Here is a 17,778-nt window from a genome sequence, read left to right as displayed (position 1 = left end):
CGAAAAGAGCAAGACTTGAAGCTTAAGCGGTTGGAACCAGATCCAAAGGCCTTGAATGCCAGGCTTGCTCCTAAGGACAGCCAGGAGCTGGAGAAGGGTTTTATTCCGGAGAGGAATTAACCAGTTTTGTGCCTGGAATGGTGGCTCCACTGGATTGGAGGGGACTGCTGTGATCGGCCGGCCCTCCCCTGCTCTCAGGGGCATTTGTGTTTTGAAAGACCTACGCAAAGTGAGACTTGAAAGAAGGCGGGTGCTAGGGGAGGAATTTCAGACAGTGTCTGTCATAGGGTCCGGGCGGTATTTTGAGCCTGTGGAGCTAACTGCCCCTGGAGACCGAGTTCGGCTGAGGCCACACTTGGGCTGGCTGTCCTGTCCCCAAAGCCACTGTCTCCTCTTTCCCAAGCCTGCAGCCCACTCCCCCAGCAGGGGAGGCATTTCCCGCCTGCTTGGTGGACATGTCTCCCAGCTTCCACTTTTGAGCCAGTTTGCAGCCTTGTGATCTCTCCTGCCGGTCGGGGAGTCAGCTTCCCCCTCAGAGCACAGATCATTCAGAGCAGCTGACAGGGGTTACTTCTCCTTTAAAAATTTTTTTTTAGATTTTATTTTTAGGATAAGAAAAAAAAAAAGTTGGAGGAAAGGCTTTTTAGAAAATTCCTTCGGTACAGAATTAATGGCTTGTGAACGTCAGGGCGGGCAGGCGAGAGCTGGATTCCCAGCGTGCTCCTGCCTCATCCACTCTGCCGCCCAGCCCACAAATCACTGTGATCTGGGTGCCTTGTCCGGCTTCTCTTGGCTGGCTGGGGTCCCCCATTGCAAGGCCCAGGGCAGAAAACCCCAGAGGTGTCATCTGGGGCCTCCCGGGTCTTCCCTTCCCTCCCCCTCTCTCAGAGCTCAGGGAGGAAAATCATGTCCCCCAGGCAAGGGTTTACAATTTTAATTTTAAAACAGCTTATTATTTCATGACGCAAGTAATCCATATTCAGTGAAGAAAAGTTATGTAACCCCTAGTAGAAGCTTCCCTCGTGGCAGGCCTTGGGCCCAAGTGCCCACTCTCCTGCCTGCTTGCTGACAGTGCCCCCCTCACCTCTTCCCTGCAGCTGCAGGACTGCTGAGGGGTGAGCCCAGGACCTGGGAGAGGCAGCCGGGGAAGTGGTTCAGCACCCTCTTTCCACAGCTGACCCCCACCTCGGGCATACAGAATAAAGTCAGGCAGGGTAGGTCTGAAGCTGAAAGACAAGAAGGAGCCAACTCTGTGACACCCCAGACACTGTCTGGGAATGACACCCCAGGCAGAGGGAACAGCAAGGGCAAAGGCCCTGAGGCAGGGCCCAGTGTATGAGCAACAGAAATGAGGCCCATGTGGCTGGAGTGGAGGAGGAGTGTGGGTGAGGAAGGTATGGGATGGGCTTAGATGGGCCCATAGCCCCTGAAGGGAGGATTAGGATCCAGTGTTTATTCTGAGTGTTGTGTAAACCATCAGAAGTTTCAAGCAGGAGAGACCTCTTTGCATTTTTTAAAAATTTTTACATTTTTTTAATGTTTATTTATTTTTGACAGAGAGAGAGAGAGAGAGAGAGAGACAGTGTGCAAGTGGGGGAGGGGCAGAGAGAGAGGGAGACACAGAGTCCAAAGCAGTATCCAGACTCTGAACCGTCAACACAGAGCCCTATGTGGGGCTCAAACTCACAAACCAGGAGATCATGACCTGAGTCGAAGCCGTATGCTTAACCAACTGAGCCAGCCAGGCACCCATTTCTTTGCATTTTTAAAGGGCTCCCTTGTTCAGGGGGACAGGTTGAGGCCAGAGTGGGTCCAGACCAGAGGGGCTAACTTAAGGTGCTCCTGGGCAGTCCAGCTGGAAAACTTTTGAAGTAGGCACAATTTGTTCCAAATTCCACTTTATAATAATCATTTTAGTGACACTCATATCTGAAATGGCAACAGTGTCTGACAATACTTCTGGAGCATTTACACACAGTGCAGGCGCTTCATGGTGAATGATCTCATCCTGTTCTTGTGAGGGAGGGTGCAAGAGATGTACCTACCTAATAGTTGAATAAACTGCGGCTCGAAGAAGTGAGGTGGCTTGCCTGCTCACCTCCAGCCATCCTGGGGAAGACTACCCACTCATGGGTCCTGCCTCCGGGCGGCCCCAGCTCCACCCTCCCCCACCTCTGGGCTCAGGGCCTGGCCCCCCAGGGACGCTGTGGGATACAGGCCCTACCTGGAAGCCTGTGGGGCCCCAAATTGTATTTATTCACCCAAGGACGGGCGGACCTCATATTTATTGTTTGTTTTTGAAAACTAGCTGAGCTTTAGAGCAAAACCCATATGGGCACATCACCAGTGGCTTAGGCTTACAAAAAGCATAAATGAGAAATTAAAAAAAAAACACACACAACAGGAACGCCTGGGTAGCTCAATCAGTTAAGCATCCAGCTTCGACTCATGTCATGATCTCGTGGTTTGTGGTTTCGAGCCCCACTTGGGCTCTGTGCTGACAGCTCAGAGCCTGGAGCCTGCTTCAGATTCTGTGTCTCCCTTGCTCTCTGCCCCTCCCCCGCTCATGCTCTGTCTCTCTCTGTCTCTCAATAATAAATAAACGTTAAAAAAAAAAAAAAGAAAAAAAAGAAAAAAAAATTTTGGGGGGTGCCTGGGTGGCTCAGTTGGTTGACGTCCGACTTCAGCTCAGGTCATGATCTCATGGTTTGTAAATTTGAGTCCCGCGTTGGGCTCTGTGCTGACAGCTCAGAGCCTGGAGCCTGCTTCACATTCTGTGTCTCCCTCTCACTGCCCCTCCCCAGTTTGTGCTGTGTCTCTGTCTCTCTCAAAAATGGATAAACGTTAAAAAAAAATTTTTTTAAGCCACAGCAAAATGACTCTAAGGCTACACCCTAAAGCCAGTTCTGATGCTACATTCTGGTGACCTTCTGAATCCCTGCTCAGACCCGCCGATGCCCACATCCCAGCCTCCAGGGGGCCGAGGTGTGGCTCAAGTCTGCTGCCAGTTTTTCATCGTAGAAGAACGACATTGCAACTGATCCAGAGCAGGCCCCTTCCCCTGTGAGTCTCAGTTTCCCCATCTGTGACATGGGACCTCATAGGGCTGCCAGGATTTAGGGAGTCGATGCACAGTCCTGGTACAATCTCAGTTCTCAGTAAACACAGCCTGTTAATGTGTCTACTGTTGTGACCGTTACCTCATTGTGTATGCACTAGCTTTACCAAAATGGTCCCTATGATATCCTGTGACTTTTCTCAGCCAGCTATCTTTCCGTCATAATCCATACAGAGCTGAGGTGTCACCAAGGGGTGGGGGCAGCCCTCCTGGACCATGGGCCATTATTTTCATGCTCAATCCTGCTGGACACTGAGGTTGTGTTCCCCCGCCTCCTCTTCTAAACCATGCTTGTGTCTGCATCCTTGTGGATTTGCGCAGTTATCTTCTCAAAGGTGCATCCTGGAGGCCTGTTTTGTATCTTTGTGCAAACTGCACAAGGATCCTTTGGAAGAAGCAACAAGACACGGGGGGAGGTGGGAATGAGTCCAGGGAGTGGCTGGGGACTGGGGTCACCAGCTGCGTTGGTCTCACTCCAGTGTGTGGTGGGACTGGGTCGCCACTTGGGGTGGCACCGGGCTGATGCAGATGGCAGGGCTGTGCCTTTGGACTCGCCTTGCCTTCGTTTGCCCGTCTGTGATGTGGGCAGGTGGGGGGATGTATCTTGGGGAAGGAGGGGAGGGGCTCAGTCTGGGGTCTGGTGAGCTGTTGGGAACTTGGATGGTGGTGCCGGGGTCAGAGCAGAGGACCTGGGAGAAGGAAACCCCCCTGGTTGCTGTCGAGACCCAGCCAAGGCAGGAGGGATACCTCTTGGGTATCAGCAGGTAAGTTGAAGCAGAGGATGGTCTGGTGTGGGCTCCTCTGCTCTGCCCGCTGTGACCCGTCAGGAGGGGCAGCTCCAAGGTCATGAGGGTGTGCAGGCCTCACCCTGTCCTCACCTTCCCGGCCTCCTGACCTTGCCCCGTTGCCGGCTCTTCTTGCCTCCGTCCCATAACTTTTCCTATGTGGTTCTTACTGCCTGAAATGTCATGTCTCCGGGGCAGCTCTGGGACTGAAGCTGAGGTCAGGGGTCCATCTGCGATCAGGGATAGGGTCCTGCTTATGCTTGGGCCCCAGCCCAGAGCAGGGCGTGTAAAACGGCAGCGTGATTTTAAAGCTCTGATGCTGAGGTCTGACATACAGTGTGGGCATGGAGCCAAAGAAGTTTCTAGAGCCAAGGTGTGACATACTGCTTCTCTTCCAGCTGCAGCCGGAGCAACTGGACTGTGGGGCTGCGCACCTGCAGCACCCACTGTCCATCCTGCAGCCCTTGAAGGCCACGCCTGTGTTCCGAGCCCCGGGCCTCTCCTCTGTGGCCGTGGCCAGTGTCAGCAACTACACAGTGGTCTTCCTGGGCACAGTCAGTGGGCGGCTGCTCAAGGTAGGGCTGGGGGGTCAGGGCCGGGGAGTCTGAGGGAGGTGGAGGGTGTGGGGGGAGGGGGAGCCTGGGTAGGCTGCACAGGTGGACACTACAGGTCTAATACTGGCCTTCATTTTCTCTGGTTTGCCTGGCACCTTACAGTTTACAAAGCATTTTTCACATCTGTTTCTTCTACTCTTGCTCATAACAAATTGCCTTGTCCTGCAGAAGAAGGAAACCAGGCCTGAGAGAGGGCCCTTCCCTCTGGTCTCTAGGACTTGGGCTTTGAAGCAGAGGGGTCTGAGTTCAAGTCTCTAGGCTCTGCCGCTTGCTGGCTACTTGACCTTGGGCAATGCACTTTCTCTCTCTGGGCCTCAGTTTCCCTGGCTTTTGAGACTGCTGTTAGGCTTTGACGGGTGAAGGCCACAGCCTGGCAAGTGGGGGCTCTCATTGCCATTCCCTCCCCCACCTGGCTGGCTGCCCTCGGAAGATCTCCCCGACCAAGATGACTGGTTTCTGGAGGTGATGATGCCTGGCCCCAACACTCCTGGAGCTGGAAAGGATGAGAGGCACCTGCTTTCCCCACCATGGGGTAGGAAGGGCTTTCCAGGGCCTGGGCCGACTTCCTCCCAGCCACCTCCCACCCTCTGCCTATTGGGAAAGTCAGCTGCCTGGCACAGCTCCAGTGTGTGCCAGGCCCTGGCCTAATTGACTCAGATCTGATAACTCAATTCCCTCAGCTGCCCAGGCGGACGCCACGGGCCAAGGGGTAGGCTGGGGATTGGAGCCCTGGCCGCCTGGCCCCGGGACCTTAGCTGGCCCGCTAGCAGTGGTGAAAGGTGCAGGTGTGGGAGCAGGGAGGGAATGGGGTGGGGTGGGCATCCTTCTCAGCCTTTGAAGTCCCAGTGAGTGTCCTTAGACAGTGAGACTCATGTTTTGGGGTCAGGTACTTGGATTTGGATCCTGGCTCTGCTGGTCCCAGCTGTGTGACCTGGGGGTGGCTGCTTCTCACCCTGAGCCTCAGTTTCCTCATCTGTCATGAGGGAAATGAGTCGGACCATCCCAGACTGTGGTCAGAGTCTGCTGTCCCCTGTGAAGCAGGTAGTGCCAGGATCCCCATTTCCCAGGTGAGGACGCTAAACCTCCAAGAGGGGAAACGACTGCCCCGAAGTCACACAGCTGCCCCTGGGCCAGCTGACCAGGAACCCACATGACCCCTTGACCCAGGCCTCTTTACCCACCACCCTGCGCTGGGCACCACCTTCTCCCACCAGCCCTTCCCTGCTCGGGGCTTAGATCATAGCATCTAGCCCAGGCTCTGGAGCACAGTAGGTGCTCAATAGACGTTTGAAGGAGTGGAAATAAACCAAGTGCCTGCCGGGTGCCTGGGGCAAGGGCAGGAGCAGGTCGGAGACTGAGCAGGGGCCAGGCTGCCTGGGCAGACCCTACCCAGAGGTCACCTGGGACAGGTGATGTCTTGGGCTGGAACAGAGCCTGTGGGAGCCTGGGAAGAGAGTAATTTTAATTTGGTGTGTGGAGGGCATTTGAGAAACTCTTCCAGAAGAGGCCCTGGGGGGACAGATCCTGGCTGAAAGTAGAGGAAGAGAAATACTCCAGCAGGGAGCACAGCGTGGATAAAGGCCTACAGGCTGGAATGCTTGTGTTGGGTTGAATGGGTAGAAATGAGCCTGGCGGAGTAAATTGGGGTTGGTTGTCGGGGCCTTGAATACCAGAACAAGTTTATTCCATAAGCAGGCGGGAGCTACCAAAGGTTTGGAGCCTACAGAGAAGGCCAGGCAGTAGGAGGCCCAGGGAGGCATCTAAACTACTGGTCCCAAGTCAGGGCCTGGCAGGGCCTTAGACAAAGCAATGTGTTGGAAGTGTGAGGGGCCAGCTGAAAAAGAACAAAGTTTGATGGGGCTCTTGTGGACATTGTCTGTCCTCAGGAGGACATGCAGAGGGTCTCTCAGAGCCAGAGAAGCTTCCAGGCCTCAGCTGGTCCTGGTCTTCCTCCTGCCAGGACCTTGGACCCCACCCTCTAGCCTCATCCTTGGACTGTGGGGTCAGATAGGCCTGGGCTTGCACTGTGACCCTGAAGTGTCTTCATTTTATGACTCTCACCAAGTCTGTAGCCTCTCTGGGCCTCCATCTCCTCATCTGTGAAATGGGCACAAGAGGGGAGGCATGAGAAGTGTGGCCCCATCAGCACTTCGCAGGCATCTTCTCCATCTGTGCTTACCACCGTCCCGAGGGGCGGGTGCCGTCATTAGTCCTAGTAGGTCAGGAAGCCGAGGCTCCCAGAGGGGAAGTGACAACCTGTACGTTTGTACAGCACGTAAATGTCAAAGCTGGAATTCAAACACACATCCCTGCTCTTAGGCATGATGCCAGACAGCTGCCCAGAGAATCTTTTATAAAGTGTAAGGTCTGCATGTATTCCGAGGGCGGGATGTGATGGAGAAGATCAGTCAGGGAGGGAGTTCCTGGTGGGGCCATACCAGAGGCAAAGGTGGAGAGGCCAAAGCCACCGCCCCCCTTATATGTCTGTGATTTCCTACCAGTCCTAGAAGGTCTGCAAGAAGATGAGGCTGAGACCCCAAGCCTGAGTCAGGTCCCCACCTCCAGGGGCATATCCCCTGCCGTGGGCACCCTCCCAGTGCCCCATCACCCTGACGGCCACGCCCCACCCCCACAGATCAACCTGAACGAGAGCATGCAGGTGGTGAGCAGGCGGGTGGTGACGGTGGCCTACGGGGAGCCTGTGCACCACGTCATGCAGTTCGACCCAGCAGACCCTGGTTACCTTTATCTGATGACGTCCCATCAGGTAAGGCCAGAGCCCTGGCCTGACGGGGTCCCAGGACACGTGGGCTTTCTTCCTCTCTGCCTCCCACCGGGGGCACCTTCCCTTCCCACGCCTTCCCTGTGTACACATCACCTTTGCAGGGAAGCCCTGTTTCCCCTAATTTCCCCTGTTGAAGCATCGAGCCTCAATTTCCCCGGCCTCTCGTGGCCCTCGCCACTGCCGATTCCCCGGGCAGAGGCCAGCAGCCCCGCTGAGCTGGGCCCTCCCCTCCGCCTCTAGATGGCCAGGGTGAGAGTCGCCGCCTGTGCTGTGCACGCCACCTGCGGGGACTGCGTGGGTGCAGCCGACGCCTACTGTGGCTGGTGTGCCCTGGAGACACGGTGAGGCTCCCGGGGGCAGAGGCTGGGTGTGGGCAGCTGCAGTGGGGCCAGGGGCCCGCCAGGGTCCTGATCTGTGCCATGCCGCACCAGGTGCACCCTGCAGCAGGACTGCGCCAACTACAGCCAGCAGCATTTCTGGACCAGTGCCAGCGAGGGCCCCAGCCGCTGTCCCGCCATGACTGTCCTGCCTGCAGAGATCGACGTGCACCAGGAGTATCCAGTGAGTCCCGGGGGAGCTGGGATTCAGCTCGGGGTGGGGAGGGGACACAGGGTGGGGAGCTGCCCTTCACCTGGCCCCCAAGCCCTGAGAGGTAGAGACTCCTGCCCCCAGTGCCCCTGGGACCTGGAGGCAAGGAATGAGAATGACTGGGCTTTACTGACCACTTACTGAGTGCCCACACTCGCCGTGTGCGTGATGTCCACCTGTGTTGGTCCTCATACAACTCTATGAAGTGGATGCTCTTAACATCCCCGTTTTTCAGAGGAGGAAATTGAGGCACCGAGAGGTAAAGTGACTTGCTCATGGTCATACAGCTAGGGAGGAGCAGAGCTGGGATTTGAACTCAACAGAGGCAGGCTCCAGAGTCTCAAGAGGGAGGGAGCAAGTTGGGGGATACAAGGAGAGTCAGTGCCCAACCCCCTGCCTCTTCCCGGGCCCGGTACAGGTAGGGGTCAGAGGGACCACCAAGTGCCAGGCTGCTATTTCTTGTGCTCAGAAACAGATCAGATGAATCTGCAGTGTGGAGGCAGGGACTCCCTGCCTCGCCTGAGCTCAGGAAGGCCTGGAGCTGCCACAGCCCCCTCCCCACCCATAGCAGGCAGTCTGGGGAGGGCTGAGGGACAGGCAGGCCTGGGCCCCACTCAGCCCTGCCCTCAGTGACCTCCCTATGGCTGGCTATCCTCACCTATCAACAGGGGGGAGATGGTGGTTCTAATGGGCCAGATGGGGTCTGGGACTCCTCTGCACCCACTCCGCATGATTATGTATCACAGAGCCCTTCACATGTTTTATGTCCACAAGCAGACCAGGCACAGGTTTGTCCATCCATCCATTCATTTATTCGTTCATCACATAGATCATTGAGCACCTACTATGTGCTAACAGCAGTTCTAGACTCTGGGGACACAGCAATGAACAAGACAGAAAAAGCCCTGGTCCTTGAGCAGCTGACATGCTTGTGGAGCGAGAGAACGCGCAAGATAGGATGGCAAGATGGTGAAAAGTACTGTGGGGAAAAGGGCGCAGAAGAGAGAGAGGGGTGGGGAATGAGTGGCGGAGTATCGACATTTTAGATGAGGCTGGAGCTAGGCCCATGGTGCAGATGTTACATTTGAGCAAAGATATGAAGTAGGTGAGTTAGGTGGGTATCTGGGAAGAGTGTTCTGGGCCAAGGGAACTGCCAGTGCAGAGGCCCTGAGGTGAGAACAGATTGGTAGATTTGAGAGAATATTAGGAGATGAGGTCAGAGAAGTCCCAGGGACCAGATGACTCAAAGCCTCCTTGACTACCGTAAGATGGTCATTTTCATTTTGCAGATGAGGAAACTGAGGCCTAGTGAGCCCCATGTAGGATATAGCCCTCTGGCCTGGAGTCCTGGCCACCTGTCACCCCTTCTCCCAGGGTTGCTAGAGTGGGGGCTGGGCCCCGAGGGGAAAGGCCTGCTCCCCACTCTCCAAGCTGAGGGTCCCTGGCCCCCAGGGCATGATCCTGCAGATCTCGGGCAGCCTGCCCAGCCTCAGCGGCATGGAGATGGCCTGTGACTATGGGAACAACATCCGCACTGTGGCCCGGGTCCCGGGCCCTGCCTTTGGCCACCAGATCGCCTACTGCAACCTCCTGCCAAGGGACCAGTTCCCGCCCTTCCCGCCCCACCAGGGTAAGCACTGCACTCACTGGGCTGTGAGTACAGCCCTGAAGGGGTGTAATGGAATGTCAGGCATGGGGGTCCTGATATCACAGCCTCCGAGGTCAGGGGAGACTCCCTTTTGTCCTTCTCTCCCTGGTTCCCCTGGTCCATTCTAGATCACGTGATTGTTGAGATGTCTGTGAGGGTCAACGGGCGGAATATCGTCAGGGCCAATTTCACCATCTACAACTGCAGCCGCATTGGACAAGTGTATCCACACACAGCGTGAGTGGGTCAGGGTGCTTGCCTCTGGGTGGTGGGAGGAGGAACAGGGAAGGGTCTCTGCTCTCAGGAAGGCCCTTGGAAGAAAAACAGTGGTGTGCTAGAGGCAGATAGGCCCTCGCTTGTTCATTTTCTGGCTCATTTATGTGCAGCAAACTCTTATCACCCTAACCTGGCTTCTGTGGGCATTCAAGCTGCAGGGGCAGAGAGAAGTGCTTTGATTACCCTTAATTTAGTCTCCTAAAGGCCCTGCTTTAGGTCTATATCCTCCTTGCATGCCTCTCGTAGCAGGGAGCTCAGTATCTTCAAAGTGCCCCACCCTCTGATGATGATGGTGGTGAAGGAAGACCTTTCTCCCCAGGGCCGGGATCTGCCTCTTAGGTCCCAGTTCCTGGGGGCAGGGGTGAAATGAGGGGTGGGGATCTGAGTGTCTGAAACGCTCCTTGTCTCCCAGCTGCACCAGCTGCCTGTCAGCACAGTGGCCTTGTTTCTGGTGCACCCAGCAGCATGCCTGTGTCTCCAACCAGTCACGGTGTGAGGCCTCACCGAATCCCATGGTAAGTTAGGCCTGGGTGGAATGCCCTCTGCCTGTTTCATTACTTTTTTTTTTTTTTTTTTTTAATATGTTGAGAACATTTCCACATCATTAAATTTTCTTCCTGGCACCAGATTTAACAGCTGTGCTGGGCTCATCACATAACAGCACATTTAACCAATCCCCTGTTGTTGGATGTACCGATCACTTCCCATTTCTTTTTTGTGTTCTGATATAGACAGGGCATGGCGTGCGTCCTTGATTATTCCCTGGAGATGAACTCCTAGAAATGGCATATTGGGGTCAAAGCGTGGCCACATTTTTACATCTTTGACTCAACTGCCTCCAGAAAGCCTGAGCCAGTTTTAACTCCCACCTGCAGTAGGAGGGCTCCTTTCTACACACCGTGTCAGTACTGGCTAGTTTGAAATTTTACCTGTAACATTTTCAACAACGCTGCGGGCTCAGGGCAGTTGTCCCTGAGGCCAGGAAATACCAGACTGGGACCTTGAATCTAAGCCCCTCTGGCTTGGCGCCCATGTTCTCCTTCCTTCCCGAGATCAGGAGGTGGGCTGAAAGGCCCCTGGCTTGGTCTCCCCATGGGTGCTGGGGACCCTGGAGCAGGTGATGCCATGGCTGTCCCTGAGCAGAGAAGGTGAGCTGGTCTCAGGAGCCACACGCTCCCAGGTCCTGTTGCTTATGCTGGTCCCGTGAGCTCTACAGGCTGATTCTCCGCTGGCCAGGATCCAGGCCCTCCCTGGTGCTGTGGGATGGCTGGATTGAATCAATTACACCAGGGTGGGCGTGGTGGGGAGAGTTGGCGGACGGGGAGAAGTACAAATGGAAATGCCACATACCTTGCGCCTGGTTGGTTTCTGCCGTGTGTTCACTTGCAGGGTGGCCTTCTGCCATTGCCCCAAAAGCTTCTAAGGCCATCCTAGCCTTACCAAGGATGACCAAATGAGGCTTTGGCTGGGGCAGTGATGCTCAGCCAGGTGAGCTACACTGGGGTGGGAGAGGGTGTCGAGGATCTGAGACCCTCTCAGACCTGGCTGCTGGAGCCTCTGTCTTGTATCAGGGCTGTGAGGGGTCAGGGTGAGGCACTGAGTCCCTGCCTGAGGCTCCTCTCCCCAGGAAGGAGATGCTCCCGCCCACTTTCCAGATGGGACAACTGAGGTAGCAAATAGGGTCCTGGGCGCACTGCTTCCTAGCATGTGTCCCAGGGAAGCGGCCCCAGTCCCCAGAGCATCTGAACCCCCAGCCTCTTGGCTCTGGGCTCAGAGAATCTCATCAGGAACCCTCCAAGCAGGTACAGATCAGTGTTCAGATGCTAAGGAGGGGCTCCATGGCCCACACCTGGAAGCCTCTGGTCTCTGCACCTCCTGCCTAAGCCTCTGAACTGCTTTGAAGAAGGGTCATCCAGGAGCTTACCTCAAAGAACCGAGACAATAATGTGGGGCTTCTGGCCCTGGGAGAGAGATCCAGTGGAGTCTGTGTGGCCAAACCATAGAGGAGGCCCCCGGGCCCCTGTGTTGGAGTCCGGGCCAAGCAGGAGTCCTGCTCTTTTTTAGGGTCCACATCTTCTAGCCCCCAGCCCAGGGCTGGGTACACAGAGGGGCTCAATAAATGTGAACATGAAGCATTCGTGCTGGCAGCCTGATGGCTGTTGAGGAGGACCCACAGGCTCAACACGGTTATCCAGCATTTATTGGGCACCCTTTGTATGACTGGGTCTGTAGCAGGCACTGGGAAGGAACCCAGTTAGACATAGTTCTGCCCTCCCCATTATGAGCCAAGGGCCTGAGGTGTGAGTTGTGGCTGTGTGATCCTGGTCAAGCTCCTGAACCTCTCTGTGCCTGTTTCCCCATCTCCTATTTTACTTACTGTGTAATTGTACATTTTACTCCTATAAAATGGCCTTACTTTGCTGTGCTGGGAGTCTTGAATTGCACCTGTGAGACACCAACTCCATATGTGGCACATAGTAGGTACCCATTAAAAGGCCACTATCCTTTTCAGGAGCGGGTGGCTACTTTGCTGGGTGGGCCAGGGAGCAGAGGGAGACTTTTGTGCAGGGTCCTGACAGATGCATAGGAGCTCACCAGTCTAGAGGTGTTTCTGGGGCAGCACCCCATAAACCATCTCCCCCAGGTCTGCAGCTCTGGGGGCCAGGAGCTGGAGCGGTGGGCCCAGAGAGGGTCTGTCTTAGAGGATTGTGGTAATCTAGCAGGAACTGGGATCGGAGCCCCAGAGAGGGTCTCTTAGAGGACTATGGTAATCTAGCAAGAGAAGAGGCAGCCCTCTCCACAGGCCTGCAGAAGTCTCTGACTGATACTTAAGGTGGCATTTATTTATGTCTCTGTTAGCCCTGCAGGTGACATGTTTCTGGTCAGGTGGTGGACAGGGGAGTTTGCACATCAGCCTGCACCCGAGAGCTGGGAGGAGACAGTAGGACTTGGGTTAGGCCAGGGAGGTGTCCCTGGGGAGGTGCTAGGGGCTGAGTTTCCTGTCACTAGGGAGTCTCCTGCATTTCCCTAGTGCAGAAGGAGGATGTGGAGGAGTGGAGGGTGCCAGGAAGAGGGTGCGGTGTTTTAGAGGAGGGGAGGAGAGATAGGACAGTAGGCCCCCTTCCTGGGGAGCCTGGCGTGGATGCCACCATGAAATTGGACTTCATTCGGAGCCAGTGGGGAGAGTGATTTGGTAGGAACAAGGGGCAGTTTAGGGGGCTGTGAGGGTGCAGAACGGAAAAAAGGACCGGGCGAGATGGGTTTAGGGTCTGGGCCAGCCATGCTGGATTGGGACATCAGTTCTTGACCCTTGAATGTGGGAGAGACAATGAGAGAGTCTGTGAGTCCCAGTGTGGGTACAGGTGAGGTCCTCGGTGAACCAGCACCCACTGGGCTCCTGTCCGGGTTGATTGTGGCTTTTGGCACTGCTGACTCAGCAGCTGTCCTTATTCCTCTGCCTGGAGTGTGGTCGATTGGCCGTGGTTTCCTGAACCTGCAGGCTCTGTCCTGTGCTGCACTCCAGCAAAGGGGAGAAGCCACTCAGCCTCCTTCCAAGGTGTCAATGGCTTGGCTTAGATGGGACAGGGAGGCCCCATCCTTTGGTTGCACTGGGGGAAACCCTAGTTCAAACTAGCCTTGGCCGCAACAGAATTAATTGACTCCTATGAGTGTGAAATCTGGGGCGGGGGGCCAGGGTGGGGAGAGGGGTGGTGGCATCACCTTCAGGTGCAGCTGGATCCAGGAGTTCCGACCATGTTTTCAGGGCTCCCTGCCCCTCTGGTTGGGCTTCATGCTCTGTCAGCCCTCCCCCCTTGGTAGCAAGTTGACCTCAGCAACTCCAGGCAGGCTCCTGATTTCCTGGCAGCCTCAGAACATAAGAAGAGCTTCTCTTTCTTATTGGTTCTATGGAAGTCCCAGAGTTGACTTTTGCTGGCTGCACTAGGGTCACGTACACTCCCTGAACCAATTGCTGAGTCCAGGGCAGGCCTGGGACACCAGCCTATCCCTGGGGCTAGGGAGTAGAGTCAGTCTTCCCAAACCACAGGCCTGTGGGGGAAGTTCCCCAAAGGCCAGGCCAGACTTGGAGGCAGATGGTGGGGGCTGGAGGCCAGCAGCAGACATACCAGCTGGCCCCGTGGAGGGTTAGCCAGTTCTGGGGGGAGGTACCAAAGGAGGGCAAAGGTGTGCCAGGACTCTTAGCCTTGGCCCACTCTATAGAACGGGTATAAGCATCCAAAGCCATGGGATCATAGATAGGGATTAAGGAGAATGGGGGTGGGGGGACCCTCAGGGATGCTTCCACGTCATTTCCTTGGTGGGGGGGGGGGGGCTCACGTGGAAACTCCTGCTCTGACCCTCACCCCACAGCCCCTCCTGTCAGCTACTTACCCATTGGTGGGGTGGAGCTGGGAAGACAGAGCCACAGAGCCCCCGGCCAGCTGCAAGGCAGAGCTGGCAGCAGCCACGAAAACTGATTGCAAACATGTGGGTTCCATTCCCTGAAATTCCATGGGGTTTACACATGAGACTGCGGAAGATGGCAGCCCAGAGGCCAGAGGCTTGTGTGGGCTCACCCTGAGCTGGACACAAGCTCCTCCCTCCCAGCCCCGCAGGACGGTCAGCTCAGGAGGCCTCACCCGGGCCTAGCCATGTTGCTTCTCTGGCCGAGGCCTCTGTGATCCGCACCAGGCCCTGCTCCCCGGGAAATGGATCAGTCTAGGCAAGGTTTCTGGCCTGGTGGTCGGCAAACAGTCTGGACAACTAGAGGCCTCTTGTGCTGCCAGTTCCATCTTGGGCAAACTGCTCTGCTTCTCTGTGCCCCGATTTCCTAGTCTGTAAAATGGGTGTAATGATTATACTTAACTCAGAGGATTGTTGGGAGTTCGGATTTGGTGAATTAATATGGTGTGGTGTGCTTAGAACTGTCCAGGAGCACAGTGAGGGCTGTGTGAGCTGGTGACTATCTCTGATGTTGGCATGGTCATCATTTATTGTTACTGGCATCTCCTCAGGGTCCAGTGTTATGCCGAGCCCCCCAGGGTTCCCCTCAGGGAGCTCCCTGTCTGATTAGCAGTAAGGAGAAAAGACCCAGGGAGGCCTCCAAGTTCTATCCTCAGAGGCCTTTGCCCTGGCTGGCTGGCCTCAAGGTGGACACACACGGATCATTGTGTTCCCAGCCAGACCTCTAGGCTGGGATGGTCAGCCCTCGGTATGGTGTGGCGGCTGCAGGGTCCCAATCTCCCCTTCTCTCAGGGTCTCAGCAGGTCAGGCTCAGAGTGTGAGGAGGCAGAACATGGCCCAGTGGGGCCCTCAGGTCTGAACAACAGTGCGGGGTGGGGGCTCCAGACTTGTAAGCTCAGAGAGGTCACTAGGTGGCATGGTGGGCACAGCCCTGCTCCCTGGTGTCTGTTTCTGGCCTGGGAGTCAGACAGTGGGAGTTCACAGACCAGCTCTGCCCTCTGACCGCAGGTACATCGCCATGTTTCTGAACCTCCAGCTCTTGCCTGCCCTCCCTCCCTAACTTTTTTCCTTTTTTAAATTTAAATGTTTATTTATTTTTGAGAGAGAGAGAGAGTGGGTGCTAGCATGATAGCATGAGCCGGGGAGGGGCACGGGGTGGGGGGTGGGAAAGGATCTGAAGCAGAGAGCAGAGAGCCTGATGTGAGCTCAAACTCACGAGCCATGAGATCATAACCTTAGCCAAAGTTGGACGCTCAGCTGACTGAGCCACCCAGGCACCCCTAACTTCTTTCCTTTTTTTTTTTTTTTTCAATGTTTATTTATTTTTGAGAGAGAGAGTGTGAGACAGGGGCAGAGAGAGGGGGACAGAGGATCCGAGGTGGGCTCTTTGCTGACAGCAGTGAGCCCAGTGTGGGGCTCAAACTCATGAACCGACCCGTGAGATCATGACCTGGGTCAAAGTCAGACACTCAACCAAATGAGCCACCTGGCGCCCCTAACTTCTTTCCTTTTTCGAAGTGGCCCCTGCTCCACCAGGCCTCCGTGGCTGTACTGCCAATGTGAGAATGCTGATGCCCAGGCCTGCCCGGGACTCTTGGGGGGCTGGCACCTCTGCCCGGAGGCTGGGACTCTCACCTGCAGAAGTGGGGAGGGGTGTGGAGCCTCGGGACACCAGGGTCCTCATAGCCTGTTTCCCGTGGGCTGTTCAGAAATTTGGAGTTCTTTTTCTGAATCATTTAACATGTGTCATCCTGGAAACCGCATTTCGGAGCTGGGCGTGGTCTCAGAGAATGGGTGCAGCCCCTCATTTTATACCTGGGAAAGATGAGGCCCAGAGATGGGGAGGGGGGCCAGCCCTCAACCCCAGCCTCCTTGACCTCCTCTGCAAAGTATGCCCTGGAACAGCCATGGCGGGACTGGTTCCTTCGCTGGGCAGGTTACATCATCGCGGTGTACCTCCGTTTCACCATCTATAAAATGGGGCCAATAAAGCCTGCCTGTAGGCTTGTCATGAGGGTCAAAAGAGACGGTGTGTGGGAGGCACTGGGCACATTGCCCTCGGTGGTGGCGGCTGCTGTGATTTTATTACTGGTGTTTCCTCACTGTGCAGGCTGGCAAGTACTTCCCTGGGGAGGCAGGCTGCAACACTAGGCTGGCTGGCATGGCCGTGAATCCTGTCTCTTCTGAAATGCTCCCTCATCACCCTTACCTCGTTGTGTTTTGACTGCAGAGCCCTCAGGACTGCCCCCAGATCCTGCCCTCACGCCTGGCACCCATGCCCACAGGCAGCTTACAGAGCATCCCCGTGCATCTAGCCAATGCTGCCTTCCAGGTAGGTGGAGGCCAGGCCTGGGGGTGGGGGCAGGAGAATGCTGTTCTGGATGAGGACCCATGCTCTGGTGCCTCCACCCACACCTTGGTTTTGTTTCTCTGAGTTTCCAGATTCTGTTTGAGAAAGCCCCACTGTGTTTGTAGGGGGTTAGAGGAAGGGGAAGTGGATGGGGAGGGCCCAGCCCAAGGGACAGCAAGCTGCTAACAGCTCCTGAGGGAAACCCTGGCCAGGACCCCCAGACTCCCCTACCCTGTAAAGCTCTCCTGGCAGAGCTGGGCTGCAGCCCATGGTTGGGCACTGTCCATGTCCTGCTGGCCCCACCCCCTAGGCTGACTTGTAATTCTGCACACACTTCCTCAGTTCATGGCTGACATGTCTTACCTGAAGAATGTCCAGAGAACCCCTGTGCTGCCCTATTCCCCATTATCCAGATGGGAAAAATGAGATCCAGAAAGGAGAAGTAGATGACTCTAGGTACACGACGTAGGGCTTGACTTGTACCCTAGCACTGGACTCCTCTGAGAGAGTGCTCTTCCCTACAATCTGCCGTCACCTCTGCACCCACGCATGGGGAGGAGGAGATTCAGCTCCTTTCTGGGTCCCTCCTGGAAGAGCATCTTGGTGGGAAGCGTTGACGAGTTCTGGAAGTGTGCCAGCCATCCCCCTCCCCAGCTCCTAGGGACTCGCCATCTGTTGCTTCCAAGGGGGAACGAAGGCCTGTGACAGCTGTCGCACGTGGGGGCCACGTGCCAGGCATCTGGGATGTGTCAGGCAGCCTTGTGGCTGGGGCTGGAGCTCTGTGCGGGCAGTGCCCTCAGCCCTCAGACTCCCTCCTGCAGTGGTTGGAACAGAGCCTCAGGAGTATGAAGGGGCCTGGTCTGGTATGGAGGGCGGTGCTGCTCCCTGGGGCTACAGGAGCCTGGCGCAGGGAGGCCCAAGCCCTGGGTTCGGGTCCCGTAACCAGGAGGCATGTGTCTGCCCCCAGTGTGCCTCAGTGATCCTGGCCCTCGACCTGCTTCTAGAACACTAAGGGCAGGAAGGGGCAGAGCCCCCTTCCTGTTTGCTGAGCCTGTACTCTGGGGAGCCTCAGGACAGGCTGGGCCTGCTATGCTGAGTGGCTGAAGCCTGAGCTGACCCACCTCCTGGCTCAGCATGGGCAAATGTGCTTGTA

General features: G+C 55.9%; 1 protein-coding gene across 1 annotated transcript in view; it reads left to right on the top strand.

Annotated features, from left to right (window-relative positions):
• Positions 1–17,778, top strand: part of PLXND1 (plexin D1) — a 59,028-nt gene that overhangs the window by 15,075 nt on the left and 26,175 nt on the right. Inside the window, exons 2-9 of the mRNA XM_042911248.1 lie at positions 4,302–4,478; positions 7,153–7,284; positions 7,543–7,643; positions 7,734–7,863; positions 9,343–9,520; positions 9,667–9,775; positions 10,227–10,329; positions 16,506–16,607. Of these exons, the coding sequence (XP_042767182.1) occupies positions 4,302–4,478; positions 7,153–7,284; positions 7,543–7,643; positions 7,734–7,863; positions 9,343–9,520; positions 9,667–9,775; positions 10,227–10,329; positions 16,506–16,607 (1,032 nt within the window). The remainder of the gene's footprint in view (positions 1–4,301; positions 4,479–7,152; positions 7,285–7,542; positions 7,644–7,733; positions 7,864–9,342; positions 9,521–9,666; positions 9,776–10,226; positions 10,330–16,505; positions 16,608–17,778) is intronic.

This window comes from Panthera leo, chromosome A2, assembly GCF_018350215.1.
Source record: "Panthera leo isolate Ple1 chromosome A2, P.leo_Ple1_pat1.1, whole genome shotgun sequence".
Lineage (NCBI taxonomy): Eukaryota > Metazoa > Chordata > Mammalia > Carnivora > Felidae > Panthera > Panthera leo.
Note: the sequence above shows the minus strand (reverse complement) of the source record. Positions and strands in the feature narration are given on the sequence as shown.